Source organism: Cryptotermes secundus, unplaced genomic scaffold (genome assembly GCF_002891405.2).
Source record: "Cryptotermes secundus unplaced genomic scaffold, Csec_1.0 scaffold511, whole genome shotgun sequence".
Lineage (NCBI taxonomy): Eukaryota > Metazoa > Arthropoda > Insecta > Blattodea > Kalotermitidae > Cryptotermes > Cryptotermes secundus.
The window spans coordinates 647,685-665,410 of record NW_019727101.1 but is presented as its reverse complement, the minus strand read 5'-3'; the positions used below and the strand labels follow the sequence as shown (position 1 = coordinate 665,410).

The 17,726-nt window shown below is 41.9% G+C and overlaps 1 protein-coding gene across 6 annotated transcripts in view; it reads left to right on the top strand.

The window, feature by feature from the left end:
* The window catches only part of LOC111864416 (homeobox protein prospero), a 278,473-nt gene extending 261,974 nt beyond the window's left edge, over window positions 1-16,499 (top strand). For 4 of the 6 annotated variants that reach the window (XM_023851644.2, XM_033751424.1, XM_033751423.1 and 1 more), the window contains exons 5-6: window positions 4,092-4,251; window positions 12,214-16,499. In XM_023851644.2, the coding sequence (XP_023707412.1) occupies window positions 4,092-4,251; window positions 12,214-12,393 (340 nt within the window). In that variant the 3' untranslated portion in view covers window positions 12,394-16,499. The remainder of the gene's footprint in view (window positions 1-4,091; window positions 4,252-12,213) is intronic. The other 2 variants (XM_033751425.1, XM_033751421.1) reach the window with 1 other exon arrangement.
* The last annotated feature ends 1,227 nt before the right edge of the window (window positions 16,500-17,726 follow it).

Below are 17,726 nucleotides of genomic sequence, written 5' to 3'. Positions count from 1 at the left end.
GACTTTGTTTAAATTTCAATAGTTTGTTGACACCGTCGCCGCAGGTGGGATCTTCAGGAAAATAAAGGTACCACGCACAAGAGGCCAAAAGAATACATGAAGAAGTATGGGCAATATCTTTGCACCAGCTTTTTCGTTTTCCCATACCCTCCAAATTTGGGCTCAACACACTAACTCCATGGGTTGAGCCCTTCTTGAGAAGCTGCCTGTTGTGCAGCTACTCAAGAATTTCCCAACATTTTATGGAACCTGAAAGTTCATTAATGTGTCCACAATAGCCCTCAATTGGTCCCTGAGCCATCTCAATCCAGTCCATACCACCCCATTCTATCTCTGTAAGACCCATCTTAATATTATCCTCACCTACGTCTGGGTCTTCTTAGTTCTCTCTTTCCTTCTGGCGTTCCCACCAATATCCTCTATGTATTCCTCTTCCCCCCCCCTTCCACTCGTGCTACATCCGACACACTTGGTTCTAACGACGCTTTCTTAACTGCAGCGTTAAACAGTTCAGTGATCGTGAGCGATTGGAAAGTGTGATCATCATAAGCTATGTTCGGGCCGAGATGCGAACTCATTACCTCCGTTCGTTCATACATCAATGGCTCTACAGCCCTTTGTTGGACCCTGGCCTCTTCTTCAGTTTCGTAATCTTTCTTACACAGACGGTAGGACTCCTTGGACGAGTGATCAGCCAGTCGCAAGGTCGCTACCTACACACAGGACAACACAAACACAGAATAAACACACACACAAACATCCATGCCTTGAGTGGGATTCGAACCCAAGATCCCAGCGCTCGCGCGGACGAAGACAGTTCATGCTTCAGACCGAGAGGCCACTTACTCATTACCTTCTTCACTTTATGTAAAAGAGGAGAGGTGATCCATCCGGCCGTGGCGCTCGACAAACGACTATTGGTTAAAATATTTGAAAAGTAACGCACCCAGTGAAACGCGGAATAGATCATGTAAGTGCAAAGGGTTATTAGGTCGGGTAAGCCTGAGATTACAGCACGAGTGCGCGCTCTGCCTATCTTGCTACAGATAAATACACCTTGTTCCTTGCAATATTAGCACCCGCCTTGAAAGTTCTACTTTGCTTACCGCAGTCTTAAAAATTCGCGTTGCTTTGTTTCCTGTTGATGACATTTGAGCGTCGTACCATTAATTTCACGGCGCTAATTGGTTGCAACTAATTAATAGGGAAATAGCTAATTATGACTTTCTGAATTACTCAAAGGAAAAGTCGAAAAAGTGAGAGGAGGATTTACTTCAAAAGTAACTGTTTGTGTCTGTGTGTGCAGGGACATTAGCAACAGCATTCAATAGAAGGGCTAAACGAATCTTGGAATAGTCAGGAAATAGCAAAGCTTATGAGAAAAGAAACGGGCGTGTTGCTGGCGGTGTAGGTGGTGAAGGGGGTGATGGGGGGTGTATAAAAGAGCAGTAACACAAGAGAGCCAGTGAGGTGCGCAGACTGAGCGAATGCAACCAGCAACGCGGAACCAATCTTACAAATTACTCGGTTTGTTGAAGTTACGACATTTGTGGACGGGGATGCTACTCTGAGACGCCCTCGCAATGCTTTTTTAACATCTCCCTCTCTTTTATTTTTCACATTCAAACTACCCTGCTATCCGGTGTGCCTTCCAAGTGTCATTTCCCCCCCCCCAATCCAAACTTTAATTTTTAACATCGGAGTTAGGCTTTAAAAATTCATATTTGGTCTCAAATCTTCATTCCCTGTTTCAAAAGGATTTCTCATAAGAATCCTTGCATCTATATCCACCATCAATGCATTGTTGCACTGTTCTTGCCTCTGATCTTACTGCTCATAACGGGCACATTTCTGAATGTCGGGAAATGTGGCATCTAATTACAGTGTACCTGTCTGCATTTATATTCTCACGTGTATGAATGACTATAGACGAGGTTTGGTCTCAATCACTGGACTAGCTCTTTCTAACGGGCCCAACTGAGTAGGTCTACCTTGCCCCATCCACCTGAGGAAGGAGACAGATCCAGTCTCCGAAACGTTGTGGTTTTTTGTCTTATATATACCAGACGATGGACAGAGTCCAAAATAAATCTTATAGTTCCGTAGAGGTTTGAATTGTTAATTGGATTTAATGACCACTTGGAAATCGTAACTACAAGTAACTCTATGAGTAGCGCTAGCGCTAATTCACACACTCCACAATTCACTAAAGCACGTACTATGTTTTCTCAGTCTTGCGTTTCTTCACCAGTCGTTGCCTGGTAGTGGCTTCCAACGGGGGATCTGTTCCCGGCCTCAGCTACCAGCTTCTTACAGCAAGGGATCACAACGACTGAACCGCATCAGGTCTCTAATTAATTGCTCACTAATTCACTTCAATTTACTCAACTACACTCACTAATTGTCCTGCTTATAACAACGTTCTTCTGTTGTATCCATTGTTGCATAGGCAACCATCGACGCGGACCCCGCAGAAAACACCGCTTTCCAACCAATCTATTGGCGCATGTTAGTAATCTGACTAGCAACGGGTCTTGTTTTCAGTGTCATTACTTATCAACGGGTCTGTATGCTGCAAGATAAATGATAAGGCTGTTCCTGTGCTTAATTTAGCATCATGACATAAGGATGTATGGGGGATTGGAGGTAGAAACCTGAGAATTCTTTACCTCGGCACGAGATTCATGCCTGGTGAAACAGCCCGAAATAATCACTGATAATCACAGTATATGAGTTAACTTCTCTGTCGCATTTCATGAACCCCAAATAACTGACGGGGGGGTTGAAGTTACGCGTACGTTGCAAAGAACTAGCTCACCCGAGAGAGAAGAACGAAATTTGCTAGTCAGAAGGGTGGGACTTAGAGCAATGCACAAATACAGATTTCAATGCGAGAACTGCAAGTCCTTTGCTACTTCTATGGCATTTCTATGTAAGATCTAAGTTCCCAAGGAGCTCACTATGAAGCTCACTGCCTTCTCGGATGTGACGCCGAGTATTTCGGCAGATATTTTAGCGCGTACAACCGTTATTATGCAATGACCGCGAGATTGACGAATAAATAATGGTGTTATCCAACCCGCTCCTAGGAGACGAATCGGTAAACACGTTCCCGCTGCAACGCACTCAACAATAGAATTATTGTTGGAAACAGTGTTTTCTGCTCTGTCCGTGCAAAGGGGTTATAAGGAAGACAACTGAGACAACCCAGTGCTGTACTGAGCCTGGACTGACAGAGGCGCTCTACAATTTATATACATTTATTATCATGTTTAACATGTAAAATGTAAATATCCCTTACATTATGACAAATGACTTACTAATGCAGACAATGACTTAACAAAAGAGAGATCCGTCCTCTCGTCAGAGAGGGTGCCCTACAATAACAAGACCGTAACTGTCAAACAGTATTAAATATCTGGTCATAAGCCCCAGATTGGGTTCGACACCAAGACTGACTGACCGACTGACCGTCAGTCGCAATGTGACTTTGCCTTTGACTTAACCTAGTCAGTTGAGAGTTGAGTTCTGTAAGGAAGGCTGAGAAGAGATGACGCTATAATTAAGATCACAGTTCAGTTGTGGGATACTCGAAGGATAGTAACGACGTGAGCACAGAAGCTGAAGAATCTCCATTGCTGAGAGCTATTACCAAGCAACGACTAGTGAAGACACTGCAGGCTGGAGAAGACTTATCTTGTAGTGTTTGTAAAGTATGGAATTCGCGATAGTGTTAGGTTTATTTGTACGGGTAGTTACGACCTGTATGCCGTCAAAATAAATCCAATATGCAATCCGCATTTCGTCTATAGTCACCCTAAATCTTGACAACATAAACCGATCTCGGAGTACCTCCTACTCCAAAGTAACTATTCATCGCAATACATAGCAACATATCCCACGTAACCAAACAATCTTGAACCTTCTTACAAACCGGATACGATTAGACTTGCACGTGGAGAAATCAACTGAATCCATTTGGTCTGAGTGGTAACTTTCAAGTGTATGTTAAAATAGCCACCACATTCTTATCTTGTGAACTCAACATAAGGAAGAGTTCAGCATAGTTAAATATGTGTGTTGTGTTTCAGGGAGTTCTACTATATCCAGATGGAGAAGTACGCGAGACAGGCAGTCAGCGAAGGTGTCAAGAATGCAGACGACCTTCATGTAGGAGGGGACTCAGAAATATACCGAGTACTCAACCTTCACTACAACAGGAACAACCACATAGAGGTATGGGGTCCACAGGTGCGCGATCTTCCTACCTACCTTATCTTCTATTCTCAAAATCTGTGGTCTCTTGCTTCGCTGTCCACATTCCCGTGACGTCAAATTATTCACGGATATGTCTAAGTCATTCTGAAGCGCCATAGCTCAAGTGGTTAGTCGCTGGCTTCCCACCGCGGAGGCCCGGGTTCGATCCCGGGTTTGGTCAAGTGGGATTTGTGGTGGACAAAGTGGCGCTGGGGCAGGTTTTCTCCGAGTACTTCGGTTTCCTCTGCCAATCTTCATTCCACCAATTGCTCCACAATTACATTCACCTATCATCTGGGGCTGGTACAACAGGCCAGAAGTGGCCGCAGTACATGAGATTTAGTCCCACCCCACTAACAATAAAAAAAGTCCTTCTGAAACTGATAACCGGAATATTTAAAATAAACCATTAATACCGAGAGAGAGCCGGGATAACTTAGCGACGGGCTACGGGCTGGACGGCAAAAGGTCGGAGTTCGAGTCACAGTAGTGGCGAAATCTTTCTCTTCTCCACGTCGTCCAGTTGCAGCATAGTTGGTTGAAGCACTATGCTACAATCCGGAAGGTCGCGATTCGATTCCCGATGAAGTCACTGGATTTTTCAATTTACGTAATCCTTCCAGCCGCACTATGGTCCTGGGGTAGACTCAGCCTCTAACAGAAATGAGTACTAGGAATCTTCCTGGGGGTAAAGGGCGACCGGCGCATAAGGCTGACAACCTCACCGCCATCTGTGAGCTGACTGTCTAGAAATGTGTGGGACCCTGTGTTTGTGTTGTTCTGTATGTAGGTAGAGACCTTGCGACAGGGTGATCCCCCTTCCAAGGAGTCCTACCGTCTGTAGAGCCACTGATGAATAAATGAATGAATTCAAAATTTTGCAGAGTCATCGACCTTCCCTTCCACTCTCCTACAGGGTAAAGAACTATTATACCACCTACCAACCCAGTTCAGAGGGGATTTTGTGGTAAATGCGTGTGAAACCCTAATGTGCACACGCACCGATTAATGTGCACATTAGTCAAAACGGCTCAATGACCACGCATGATGGTCCATGAAACATGTAATTTTAAAGATAAGTGGAGCGATAATTGAGTTAAACTGCTTAAATAGTTTCTTTAATATTTAAAATAAACACTACATAGAAATACGCAGCGAGATAAAAATTCAAATTTAATATTGTCATATGTTTATGGATCCGTGACTAATAATAACGGGTTTTTAAATAGGATGATTGGATTTATTGACAGCTTCTTGTACAATCTAGCTTAATCAATTACAGTAACTCACAATAAATCTTCAGCCGAACCCTTCCTCCTGGACTGTCAAGGACTCTCTCCATTCTGATTCGGTTCTGTACCACTCATATAGTCTAGAGACGGACCCATAGAAAACACATCCGTTGCCCAGCAATGGATATATGATAACCGCACAGAAGACACTTTTTTATTGTCAAGAATGCGGGTCTATCGACCCTTTACCTAGCAGTGAATCTACATATCAAAATATTATCAATGCACATTTAAATGTGAATTATTTTCCTATTCCAATCACTTTATTTAAAATGGCAGGGTCCACTGTAACTTGGTCTTGCGAAATCCGCAATGTTTACATCCAAACACTTCCAATATATGGAACCTCAAGCGGCAATGTAGCCAATATTATTACCAGGCTTTCGAGGGACAGTTTGCGTTATAATTAGTCTGATCACGGACAAATTAACAGTAATAACGAATTTGAATTTTAATACAAGTTCTAGCGACGATCACTTATTATTACAAATATAATTTTAATTAATTCAAAAGTAAATTAAGACTAACGAAATATTTGCTGAACAAAAGCTCTGGAGATTTTCGGTCCTATTCAAATTTACCTCGATGAAGGCCTCTTGTCTTAAACAAATAACATATTTCTAATGCGAAATAGGAAAAATAATTTAAATCTGTAATTTCATTATACCACAGGAGACAATTCTTCATCTCAATAACAGGACGGTTGATGAATGATGAATTGGAAAGTAATTGGAGACCGAAATCCAGACACTGTTCCAGCATTTGTGTACAGGGATTGAGGAAAACCAGTAAAATCCTCAGTAATTATTCTTGGTATCCCTACCGAGATTCGAAGTGAGTATCTAGCGAATGCAAGTCTACAACGTTACAACCAGAGGAGCCTGTTGCGTTCATTTCTTAAGACATTTCAGTTTATTCTACTGAAAATTCAGTTTCCAGTTCTTTCGAATGTTACATTCCTCTAAACACGAAAATCGGGTATCTTTTTTTCAGAAGTGCAACAAAACAAAAAGAAAATAAATCACGTAGTCTTCTTTAACTAATTATTTGCACGCAATAACTTCTCACGTAAAAATATATTTGACTTTTCATTCATGTTTACAGCAAGTCTCAACCAAGTTTAAATATAGCCGATTGCAGTGGCCGCGCAGTCTGAGGCATGAACCGTCTTCGCTCGCTTAAACACTTGGGTTGTGGGTTCGAATCCAACTCGAGGCACACGCATTTGTCTGCGTTTATTCTGTGTTCGTGTTGCCCTATGTATAAGTAGCGGCCTTGCGACGGGCTGATCTCCCGTCAAAAGAATTGTACAGACTGTGTGAAAAGATTAAGAAACTGAAAAAGCGGTCAAGGTCCAACAGAGGATTATAGAGTCACAGATGAATGAAGTCTAAATGTTTCTAACGATAGTGTGACGCAATAAGCATGACGTCCCTGCGAGGGATCCAGACTAGCTCTTTCTAAGGGAGTAACTGAGTAGAAACATTTCCTCCCTAATACCTGATGACGGAAACAGATTCACTTTCAGAACACTGTAAATACACAAGGCGAGTGAGTGTCGAAATAAGAGCCAGTACATTTCAATTGATCTGCTGGCATCTCCATTCTAAAGCCTTCCTAATACTGCATGTTCATAAACGGTAAACGTAGCCTTACGTAGGAAGGAAGGACCGCCCCCCCACCCCCATCTAGCAGTCGCCCCGTACATTCTCCAGCATCTCTGCTTATTTACTCTGATCTTAGGATAATCTATGATGTTGCGGTTCTGGCAGAAAGCCTGTTTCCATTTGAGAGAACAATTTATTGCCATTTCTACAGAGTTCTTTATAACCTTATCATTACTTATTATTCTTTGCTTTATCCCTCTACTTTTTGTCCCTATTTCACTCATTCATCTTGCTGTACTAAAATCAATGTGCTGAGATTGCATCTACTGAAGCAAACCCTTTCTCAGAAAGACAATTCTGCTGTTACAGCTAATTTGTTTTCTTTTCACAAAGATATTGGGGTTTCANAAACCAGGACGATGGATAAAGTCCGAAAACCCAATATCTCTGTGTGTTATACACCATCGTCAGAATCCTATAGTAACAATATGTTTTCTTTTGTCTGGAAACAAGAAACCTGTCGCTATGAATAACCATAAATGTTACATCACGTTGCCGTCTCATCCATGAACTCTGAATTTGAATTACACAATATTTATTAATCCAGAATTCTCTATAATCACTGCTGTGAGTCAGAGTCAGAGTCAGAGTTACTTTACGAGTTCGTCTTGGCGACAGGCCCCTTGAGACTCACGACCAGTAATTTATTTTCAGCTGAACACTTGCGGTTATAGTCCTCATGTAACATCCTCTCTGACAAGAGGATGGGTCTATCGTATACAATTGCTGCTGGTCATCGCCAGCGCTGTCATCCTCGGGTCTGAGTCCCACGGGACTCATGACCACATTTTACTGTCTCAGATTCGAGACTCCCCCAGCCTGAAGGGCCAGGTCCCCTTATTTTTATCCTCCGGGAACAGGGTGGCCCACTTATACCCCTCAGTCCTGGGTTCCATTTTCGTCGCCTCCTGCGACTCGCAGGTATACGGTGGAGGTATTCGACCCCGCCTCCACACGGGATAACCGCTGTGAGGACCTCAAATCCTGCATTTAAAAATCTAGTTCCTATCTTATATAAAACACACTGTGTTCCCATTAAGATCATACGGTTGATGTGTTTACGGAAATAATCTATGTTTACCCAGAGTACACTATGTAGACAAAATACTGTGTTTATTAAATGCTAAGGCAGTAACCACTGTACGTTAATCGGTTAATCAATGTTTTGTGCCATAATCTGTATAATGTGAGATATTGAAAGGTCACAAATCATTCAAATTCGAATAGAAAAATCGAAATAAGTAAACATTCCATTTCCACGATCCAAGACGGTTTTTCGTCACACCTAAGTCGCCTGAGCTTCCAGCCTGCTTCGGGACAAACTTGATATCAAGACTAAGTTTCTTACCACTTCCGATGTTCCAGACAAGGCTTATCTGTTTCTCCCATCAATCTGACTTCCTCACTGTACAATTATCTCCTACGTTGAACACAATCGAGGGCTAATAAAACTCGTATAGCAGTCCTTAGTAGTTAAAACACAAAATTTCCACCTCGCTTTACGCATACAACATTATGTCTCTGAATTCTGAGCNAAAAAAATAAGCAAAATTTAAATCCACAATGTCAAGTAACGCACTTATAATCGGAAAGGTGGGCTCATTTCAGGGGAAATAATTAAGCGAAACTATGAGAACATGATAATACATGTATAAAGGCAAAATTAAACTTAATACTAACTTGCTAACTAACTCCATGGAGCTCAGCCCTTCTTGAGAAGTCGCCAGTTGCGCAACTACTCAAGGATTTCCCAACATGTCACGGAACCCGGAGGTTCATTATCGTGTTCACAACGGCTCTCCACCGGTCCCTATCCTGAGCCAGATTGATCCAGTCCACACCACCCCATCCTATCACTCTAATATCCATTTTAATATTATCCTACCGCCTACATATTTGTCTTCCTACTGGTCTCTTTCCTTCTGGTTTTCCCATCAATATCCTATATGCATTCATAGTCTCCCAATTCGTGCTATATGCCCTGTCAATCTCAACTTCCTTGATTTAATCTTATGAAGCTCCTCATTATGTAGATTTCTCCAACCTCTTGTTACTTCATTTCCGTTCGGTCCAAATATTCTCCTTAACAACCTGTTTTCAAACATCCTCAGTCTATGTTCCTCCCATGTCAGAGACCAAGTTTCACACCCATACGGAACCACTGACAAAATTATACACGTAGTTTTGTATATTCTACTTCTTAAGTTTTTGAGATCAGATGAGAAGACAAAAGGTTCTGAACTGAATGGTAGCAAGCAGTACCAGAGTTCAATCTCCTCTTAATTTCCTCCTGAATCAAATTTTGATTCGTTGCTGTAGAAGTTTAATGCCTCAACATAAAATGAAGATTTGAATCGTAGTTCCTGTTTCACGCAGGTCGCATGGATTAGTCAGCAACCTGCATCCCAGTAATAACCGCGCACTGGCAGTGTGTCCAGTGTAATTACCGCATTCACCGAGTTCCGTTCAGATCGATACACAATTCCAGGGGTTGTCGTTTTCCGGTTGGTTAGTTGCGAATTAACGCCCCCCCTCCCTTTGTAGGATGTTGACAGTGACGAAAAGCCTTGTGTTTCATTTCTTTCGTCGAAGTCCCACATTTTAGTTTTCTTCCGAGTCTCTTACGACAATGCGTATTCTACAAGAGCATTCTGCCAGTTCATTTTTAAAGCTTATAAAGGATTTGGTTTTTTCTGGACACTCGGTATCAAAATACTGTCCTCTGAGATGTCACATGCTGTAGTCTGAAACATATTCACAAAATTCTGGATCACCTTGTTGTCTAGAAGTGAAGAAAATGAGAGAGAACGTTGTCACACCCAGTAGTAGTCAGACTCTGGGGACACGCGGAAGTGTAGTTGGTTGAGGCACTATGCCACAAGCCGGAAGATAGCCGGTTCTATTCCCGATAAGGTCACTGGATTTTCAATTAACCTAATCCTTCCAGCCGCACTAAGACCCTGGTGTCGACTCAGCTTCTAACAGAAATGAGTATCAGAAATCTTCCTAGGGGTAAAAGGCGGGCGGCGCGTAAGGATGACAACCTCATCGCCATCCTAGAACCGATTGTCTAGAAAATATGGGAGCCTCGGCGTCTCACAATCCTACGAGCCTCCGAGGCCTGTTATAGGGATAGATTTGTATCAAATGTTACTTGTTCCACCGTCTCACGTATTTTGCCTTTTTTACAATTACGTTTAACTGCATATATTTGTACACAACAATAATTCTAGTTGTACAATATTGTCCCACAGATTCTGGTATTCACCTTCTTGCTTTTGCATTTTTTGCAACTGAAATAGCAGACTTAAATCAAGCATATTTATATTACTGGCGAAGGAACTGAGATAGCGCAGTCGGTATAGCGACTGGCTACAGGCTGGACGACCGAAAGGTCGGAGTTCGAGTTCCAGTTGGGTCAACAATTTTCAATTCTCCACGTCCAGAACTGCTCATAACTTCCTAATTAACGGGTACCGGGAGCTCTTTCCCCGGAAGTAAAGCGGCCGGGGCGTGAAGCTGACCAATCACCTCCATCTAATGCCGAGGTCAAGAAAACGTGGGCCTAAACCTTCACTCCCCCATACGCCTTCATGGCGTAGTGCTTAATTAGTTAAGTACAGGGACAATTTTACCTTTTTCTTATATTAATGACTATCATGATCAAATATCTAATTGACGAGAAACTCGAGATAGGTAGCAATAAAAATGATTCAGCAAAATCATGGCGATTTCAAAACCTGCCCATCAACTCGTCTTATTCTGCAGGTCGCCGTGTTCCACAGGAATGATTACAAATCCTGCATATGTGTCGAAACGTAACATGCTCGAATTTCAGCTTCAGCCTGAAACTGTCCCGAAACATTATTTACGCTTTCCAGGTGTCCAGATGAACACCAAATTCCATAACATGAATGTTTCCACCCCTACCCCTCTGCCTGAATATACATAGCGACGTCACAACACACTAACTGCTATTGATAGCAGTGTCGCTATCGTATGTGATGCATGGGAACTACGTACAGCATGTTTCACATTGACTCGGTCGGTAACACGGCACACTATTTTTCGTCTGAACTTCACAATTCGCACCTGTTTTAATATCTCTAATGGTAAAGTATGTGTTTTTTAGCAGAGAACCTAGAGTAACTGATTCATACCATACCCACAAACTGATCTTGTTTCCGATATTACAAATCCCATCTCTGACTTTGAATATTTATGTTAAATTTTTCCATCATGTTTATTTACCATTTTTTATTCTGTTCAGCCGACTGGTGGTTAAGTTCGACCCGTAGCTGCACATTCAAACAATATCAAACAATATTACCAACCATATCAAATTTCCCACTAACAAAACTCACCAAGCTACAGAAATTGCACTGCTTGCACATTAGTCAGAATCTGTACCCCACATCTGATAAAGGATGTTTCGTGATTGTACAATTAATATTTGAATGTGCGTTAATTAAACAGAGCAAACGAATATTAAGTCCCTAAAACAGTAAGGCTAGCAGCATCTGAGAAGTCTCAGGAAAATGAATTGTTTTTATGTCCCCAACAGCAGAAATAGCTCAGTCGATATAACGATGGTCTACCGGCTGGACGGCCGAGGTTCGATTCTCGGCAGAGAAGGAGATTCTTCTCTTCTCTATAGCGTCCATACCAACTCTGAGGCCCACCTAATCTTCTATCCCAAGGGTACCGGGAACTCTTTGACCGGGAGTAAAGTGGCTGGGGCGTGAAACTGACCACTCACCTCCATCTAGGTCAAGAATAACGGAGTTATATCTCCAATTCCCCAAACGTCTTCATGGCGTGGTGCTCAATTATTTAAGCACAGAGACAACTGTACCTTTATGTGCAGTGTTTAAACACAGCAGACCAGTGTTCAGTCCTTAAAACAGTACAGCCAGCGACATCTGAGAAGCCTGAGGACTTGCATGTCTCGCATGCTTCTCCAGCCTAAAAGTCAACGAGCTCACTTCTTTGTGCAGGTTCCCTCCAATTTCCGATTCGTGGTGGAACAGACGCTCCGGGAGTTCTTCAAGGCAATCCAGGGCGGCAAAGACACGGAACAGTCGTGGAAGAAGTCTATCTACAAGATCATCTCCAGAATGGATGATCCTGTCCCCGAGTACTTCAAGTCGCCCAACTTTCTTGAGCAACTGGAATAGCTGCAAGAGTAGGAAGCGGCCTCCTGCGAGAACCAGCAGCAAGGATCTAGTCGGGTCTGCTCCTGGATCGACGCGTCCTAACCGCCTCAACACAAGATTGCTTCCGTTCAGCTAGCTATTCTTGCTTGTCTTCTCTGTTCTGTTGCGCTACGTACGCTGCTGTTTCTCTTCCGTTATCTGTTACTTCTCCCTGGCTCCTTGCCGCCACGGACTCCTCGTCTCTGCAGCCAATGGGAAGACAGCCCAGCAGAGGGCTGACACATCTGTAAACTGTTTCGTTGAGGCAATTCAATGGTAGACTGCCCACAATCTTATCTACCAAAGACTATATTGTCTATTATTGTAACATAATTCTTATTGTTGAATCCTGTGACTAAGTCCAAGACAACACCAGAAGGTAACTGACTCCGGGACTGGACTGGTTAGCTTGGGGTGCCGTGGAGAGGTGCTTCTTTGTACATATTATGTGCCGATCCCCGACCCAGGGGACCCAGCTGGCCTGTTGCCTTGCCCCTGACCCCAAGAACCTGTCTCGGGTGTGTATTGAGAAGAAGTGCCTTCTCAAACCTTCCAATTAATATTGTCTATCAAACTTGTGGGCAGTTCATTGTGTAAATAATGTTTATGTAATTTTAATTTAAAAAAAAAGAGAGTCTAGGCTCATCTTGTAAAATGCACATCTGCTATTTGAGTAATATGGTACAGATAATACATGACCAAAGAACTCGCTGTAGTGAAGAGGTTGGGGTTTGTTAAATCGTGTGCTAGTCGTTGACTAAAAAAAAAAGTGTCGAAATGATCCGTTGATAGTTCACACCGAATTCGTTTTACGAAGCTAAACATATGTAAAAAAAAAAGTATTGTTAATTATTATATTATTATTTCTTTGCCAAAAGAAAACACAGCGTGCACCAATTAGCACAGTCCTTTAGTTGTAGTTATGAATCACGTGATCTCACGCCGTCACGAGCCATCATTACGCCAGCCAGCCAGCCGGTCAGTCAGTAAACCGTACTACCACCAAGCTGCACCTATGCAATGAACATTATGGCACAGTAGCTGCTGGCCCTATAAAAAGGAGAACCGACTCCTTTCCTACTATTTATCATGGTGAGTTTCCTAGTCAAACTACCCCATTGTCTCTTAGGTTAAACTCAGTATTTATATCCAGTGGTGAAAACGTAAAAAAAAATGCCTTCTGATGTTGATCGACAATGTAACTGATTTTGTGATATATATACTTGATTGAATTTTACACTAAAGAAATTTTGATAATTGCTTTTGAGTAAAAAGTATAAAAAAGCTAATGAAAAGAGAAAACTTTTTTTAAAAAAAAATGTAAAGTATTGTGTTAATACGTGCGTCGGGAAGAAGCTGAAGAACGGAAGATCAGTGAGTGCGCGGCAAGTCGGGGGCCGAACTCAGTATCAATGTGACGGTTAGTGGGGAAAACAAGACACTCGCGAGTGAAGACAGGACTTCAGTACAAAAGAAACACAAAAGTAAATAAAATATAGAATATTTTGTCTTGCGAGGCAGACGGCTGGATGATGATAGTGGACGCTCCAGCTAGCTGGCCATATTCCCTCTCAACACACTTCTTCAACAACCAGACACCATCCATAGCAAAGAAGCAGCGCGAAAACAGTTTACAGATATGATTTATCAGTTGTACAACCCGAACCAACAGTTGGTCACTTCTGCAGTGGAGCATCTGTAGTCCTCGGTTCTCCTTACCCTCAGTATTACTGGTACATCCACGTGGCAGGCAGAAGCAGATCCCACCAGCCGGCATCCTGCCGACGTATCGACTAATATACTAGAGAGATAGGGAAAGTATATAATAAATAAGTTATATAAATAAAAATATGAGATAACTAGATGTGGAGATGGATGGATGACAAAGGAGGAGATGAAGCAAAAACCAAAGTGTCCTTTAAGTTCCGGATTGTTGAGTTCGCCAACTGGTTACCATAAAGGAAAGGTGGCTCAACAGTTTCAGTATCTAGTCACCACTTTAACCAAAAAATAACTAAAATCTCTTTGTCAGCAGCAAGCAGATGGAAATCAAATCTTGTCTCACACACACATACATACATACACACATAGAGCCGAGTCGTGGATCGCAGTATGGCTACTCCTTCGTTTCTTTGATGCTCCATCACATCACATCATCACGATGCATAACAGCCGCAGCGGCGTCTCACAAACCAAACTACGCCCACCACTTCCTTGACAAGTCCCCCCACCTCCGGCCCTGAAATGGGCCCGAGCCGTCCCGTCGGCCGGCCGGGCACCCCCACACCCCACACCCGGGTAGACACGAAGGCTAGGCGGGCCCCTTCCGCTCCCCACGGCTCGCCCATGCCCCACCATACATTGCTGTTTTGCGCAGTGCAAACAATGTTGCCAGTGCATATACTGGATTTGAGTTTTGTTTATTCTCTCCATAGAACTGACATTGTTGACTCCTGCTATGTGATTGTTGCCCTGTAGATTTTACCGTTCCCCCATGGTTGTTGTAGCTTTGACAGGGAGCAAACCCTTACTAAGGTGGTGGTGCGGTGAGGAATGTTTTTCTGTTGGTTGTCACATAAACGTTTTTGTTCCCAAGCAGCGCTTCTGTTCACTGCAATAGACAACATTACTCATCACAAGTTCTTTGAGATACTACGCAAATACAGTTTCTTTTGTTTCTGCACAGTGGCCATTCGGATAATTTTCCTTCAAGTTTTCACAAGGGTGCTATTGTTTTGAAAATTTTGTCCCTCCATTAAAATGTAGCAATACTTGCATCAAAAGATACAGATTTGGCGTGTTTTTTTCTGCTTGCGTTACAATACAGTTTTCCTTTCACAAGAACACAAAAAAAAAGGTCTTGGCAATGTTTAGGATCCCTGTTCAAACCTCGTCACGGAAAGTACAAGCTTAGTTAAAAGCACCTTCGCGCCTTATCTTTATGAAAAAATAAAAATTGAGCAAAATGAAGTTGTGTGTAATTTTTAACCAAAATCTGCCTTACATTCTATTTTCTTAAAAAACCTAGTGTCATCATTTGCTCTAGAAGAAAAACAATTCTCACGTGTCAGGAAAACAATTTTTTTGGTCGTCGTTATGTTTTCCATTAATCTAACAGCAACTCACTACTCTTATTATCACTGGCAACTGCCCCCCTAGGGTTGCTTCCGACTATTACCGTTTGTACGTTCGTTATAACATAACAGGCTGTTTCAGAATCTTCTAGTCCATTACACAAACATAGTCATTCTTTTGAGTGTGAGATGTAGTATATGTAAACTGTTGGTAACCTTTGAGCGTTCTGGGTTAAGTCCTTCACGTTATGTTTCAGTTGGTTGCCGACTGCAGCAGACCACACATCATGTATCTGTTATATCAGTAACAGTTTATTTCACATGTTAACGATGCGTCACACACATTGTTTATGAAACAGAATTGGGGCTATTGTACTTTTATTCTGTGTGCCCCGTTTGATCTTAAGTTGTAACCAAACTGCGCATGTGACGAAGTCGTACCTTGTCCAGTTAACTTTCTGGAGACTGCGAGTGGAAATTCTGCGAAGTGTTCTCAATTTTAAAATAGCTATTTGGACATGGAACCATACACAGCACCGCGCTTGCAATAGACTGAAGGCAACTGAACAAAACTCTGATATTCAACAGATATACAAAATATTCCAGCTCTAGGCATCCACTCAAATCAAATTCATTCACAGGGCCAACTCGTCCGATCTAAAGTGCCTTCAAAAATGTTAATTTTTTTAGATAAAAAAAAACAAAAGGGCCCTAAATAGACCGTTCTCGCCCCACCAAAACATTTTACATAATTTTCACTCCGGTCTCCTGATTATCTAATCATTTTGAAGGACCCAAACGCAAATTCAAGCTATTAAGATTGTTATGCTGAGAAATACAAGATAATTCCGTTTACTGGTATTATTACAGAAGTATTTGCATATTTAATTTATTGGTTCTTATTTTAAACATTGTATTTACAGAGGTTTCATGTGTCATGCATGTAAGAAACCATATATCCATGGTATAGCAATTACTCTAGTTTGTAGGAATACATGATTATAATTATAAGAACTACTAAATGGTTTTTATTTGACATCAGACCCCAAGTTCACTGTTCCATGCAAAGACTAGTTAACTGTTACCGTTGAGTTGTCATTGCCAGGCTTCGATCGGTATTCCTGTTGTCCCAAGCCTCTGTTACACTATTTCTGTTACGTACCATGGGACTCCCTCTTCGCAGCCAAACGGAAATGCAACGAGTTGACCCGGAAAAGTTGAAAAGTTTTGACCGTGTCAGAAAGTTTTTCATTAATCTTGGTCCATATACAGCCACTTCGAAATTAACATTTTCTTGAAAGAAAGAAAGGAAAAAAAACAGGTCAGAAATTGAAATTAGAGCAACCTTGTATAAAGGTATGTGTCCTTGTACATATGTATGGAAATGACTGGTGCTGACTTTGTATAAGTGAAAGGCAAACTCTAAAATAGTGTGCAAGAAAGGAGAGGATTGCAATTAAGTACAAAATACCAAGAAGTTATCTAAAAAAAAAAAAAAAGCTCAACCTTTGATTCAGGCAAGTGTGCTGGGGCTGGAAACTTTGTGATCATTATCAAACAGACTCTCCTACTTTCGGAAAGTGTACCTATGTCAGGATTTATATAGAGTAATTCTCGGTTGCGGGACTTTCGTGAAAAGACGTTACAGCAACAGCAGTTTGTAATCCCACGACCACAGAAACATGGACAATTGCGTGGGTTTTCAGGTTCCCACGGCAGTGTTTATGGAGAGTTCTATCTTCTACATTGTGACGCCTCGTGGTCTGGTAGAGGTTTTCACACTCAATTCCTCCATCTTCAGGATCGAAGAATAAGCCAAACAAGCAGTAATAATCTACTGTCTGCCTGCTTCTCATTTGGCACACTTTTACACCCTGAAGATGGAGGCAGGACATTATCCCGAAACGTTGAAAAACTTCTATCAGACATCACGCCGTCATATACCAGATGATACTGGTCTTCAAATGGAATTTCCTTCAGGTACGGGTCCTTTCTTGCTAAATAAATCTGTACTTGTATGTGAATACATGGCTTCAGATTGACTAGAATATATTCCAATTTCTGTTCCAACCCAGCACACCTGTATATAGATAAATTAATATTAAGTACTTCTAATTAGACTATTCCAAATAACATGACTCTGAAAGAAATGTCAATAAATTTTTAAGAATAGAAAACAATCGCGGTATAAGAAATCCGTGTATCAGCACAACGTAATTACGAAATACGTACAAATTTTTC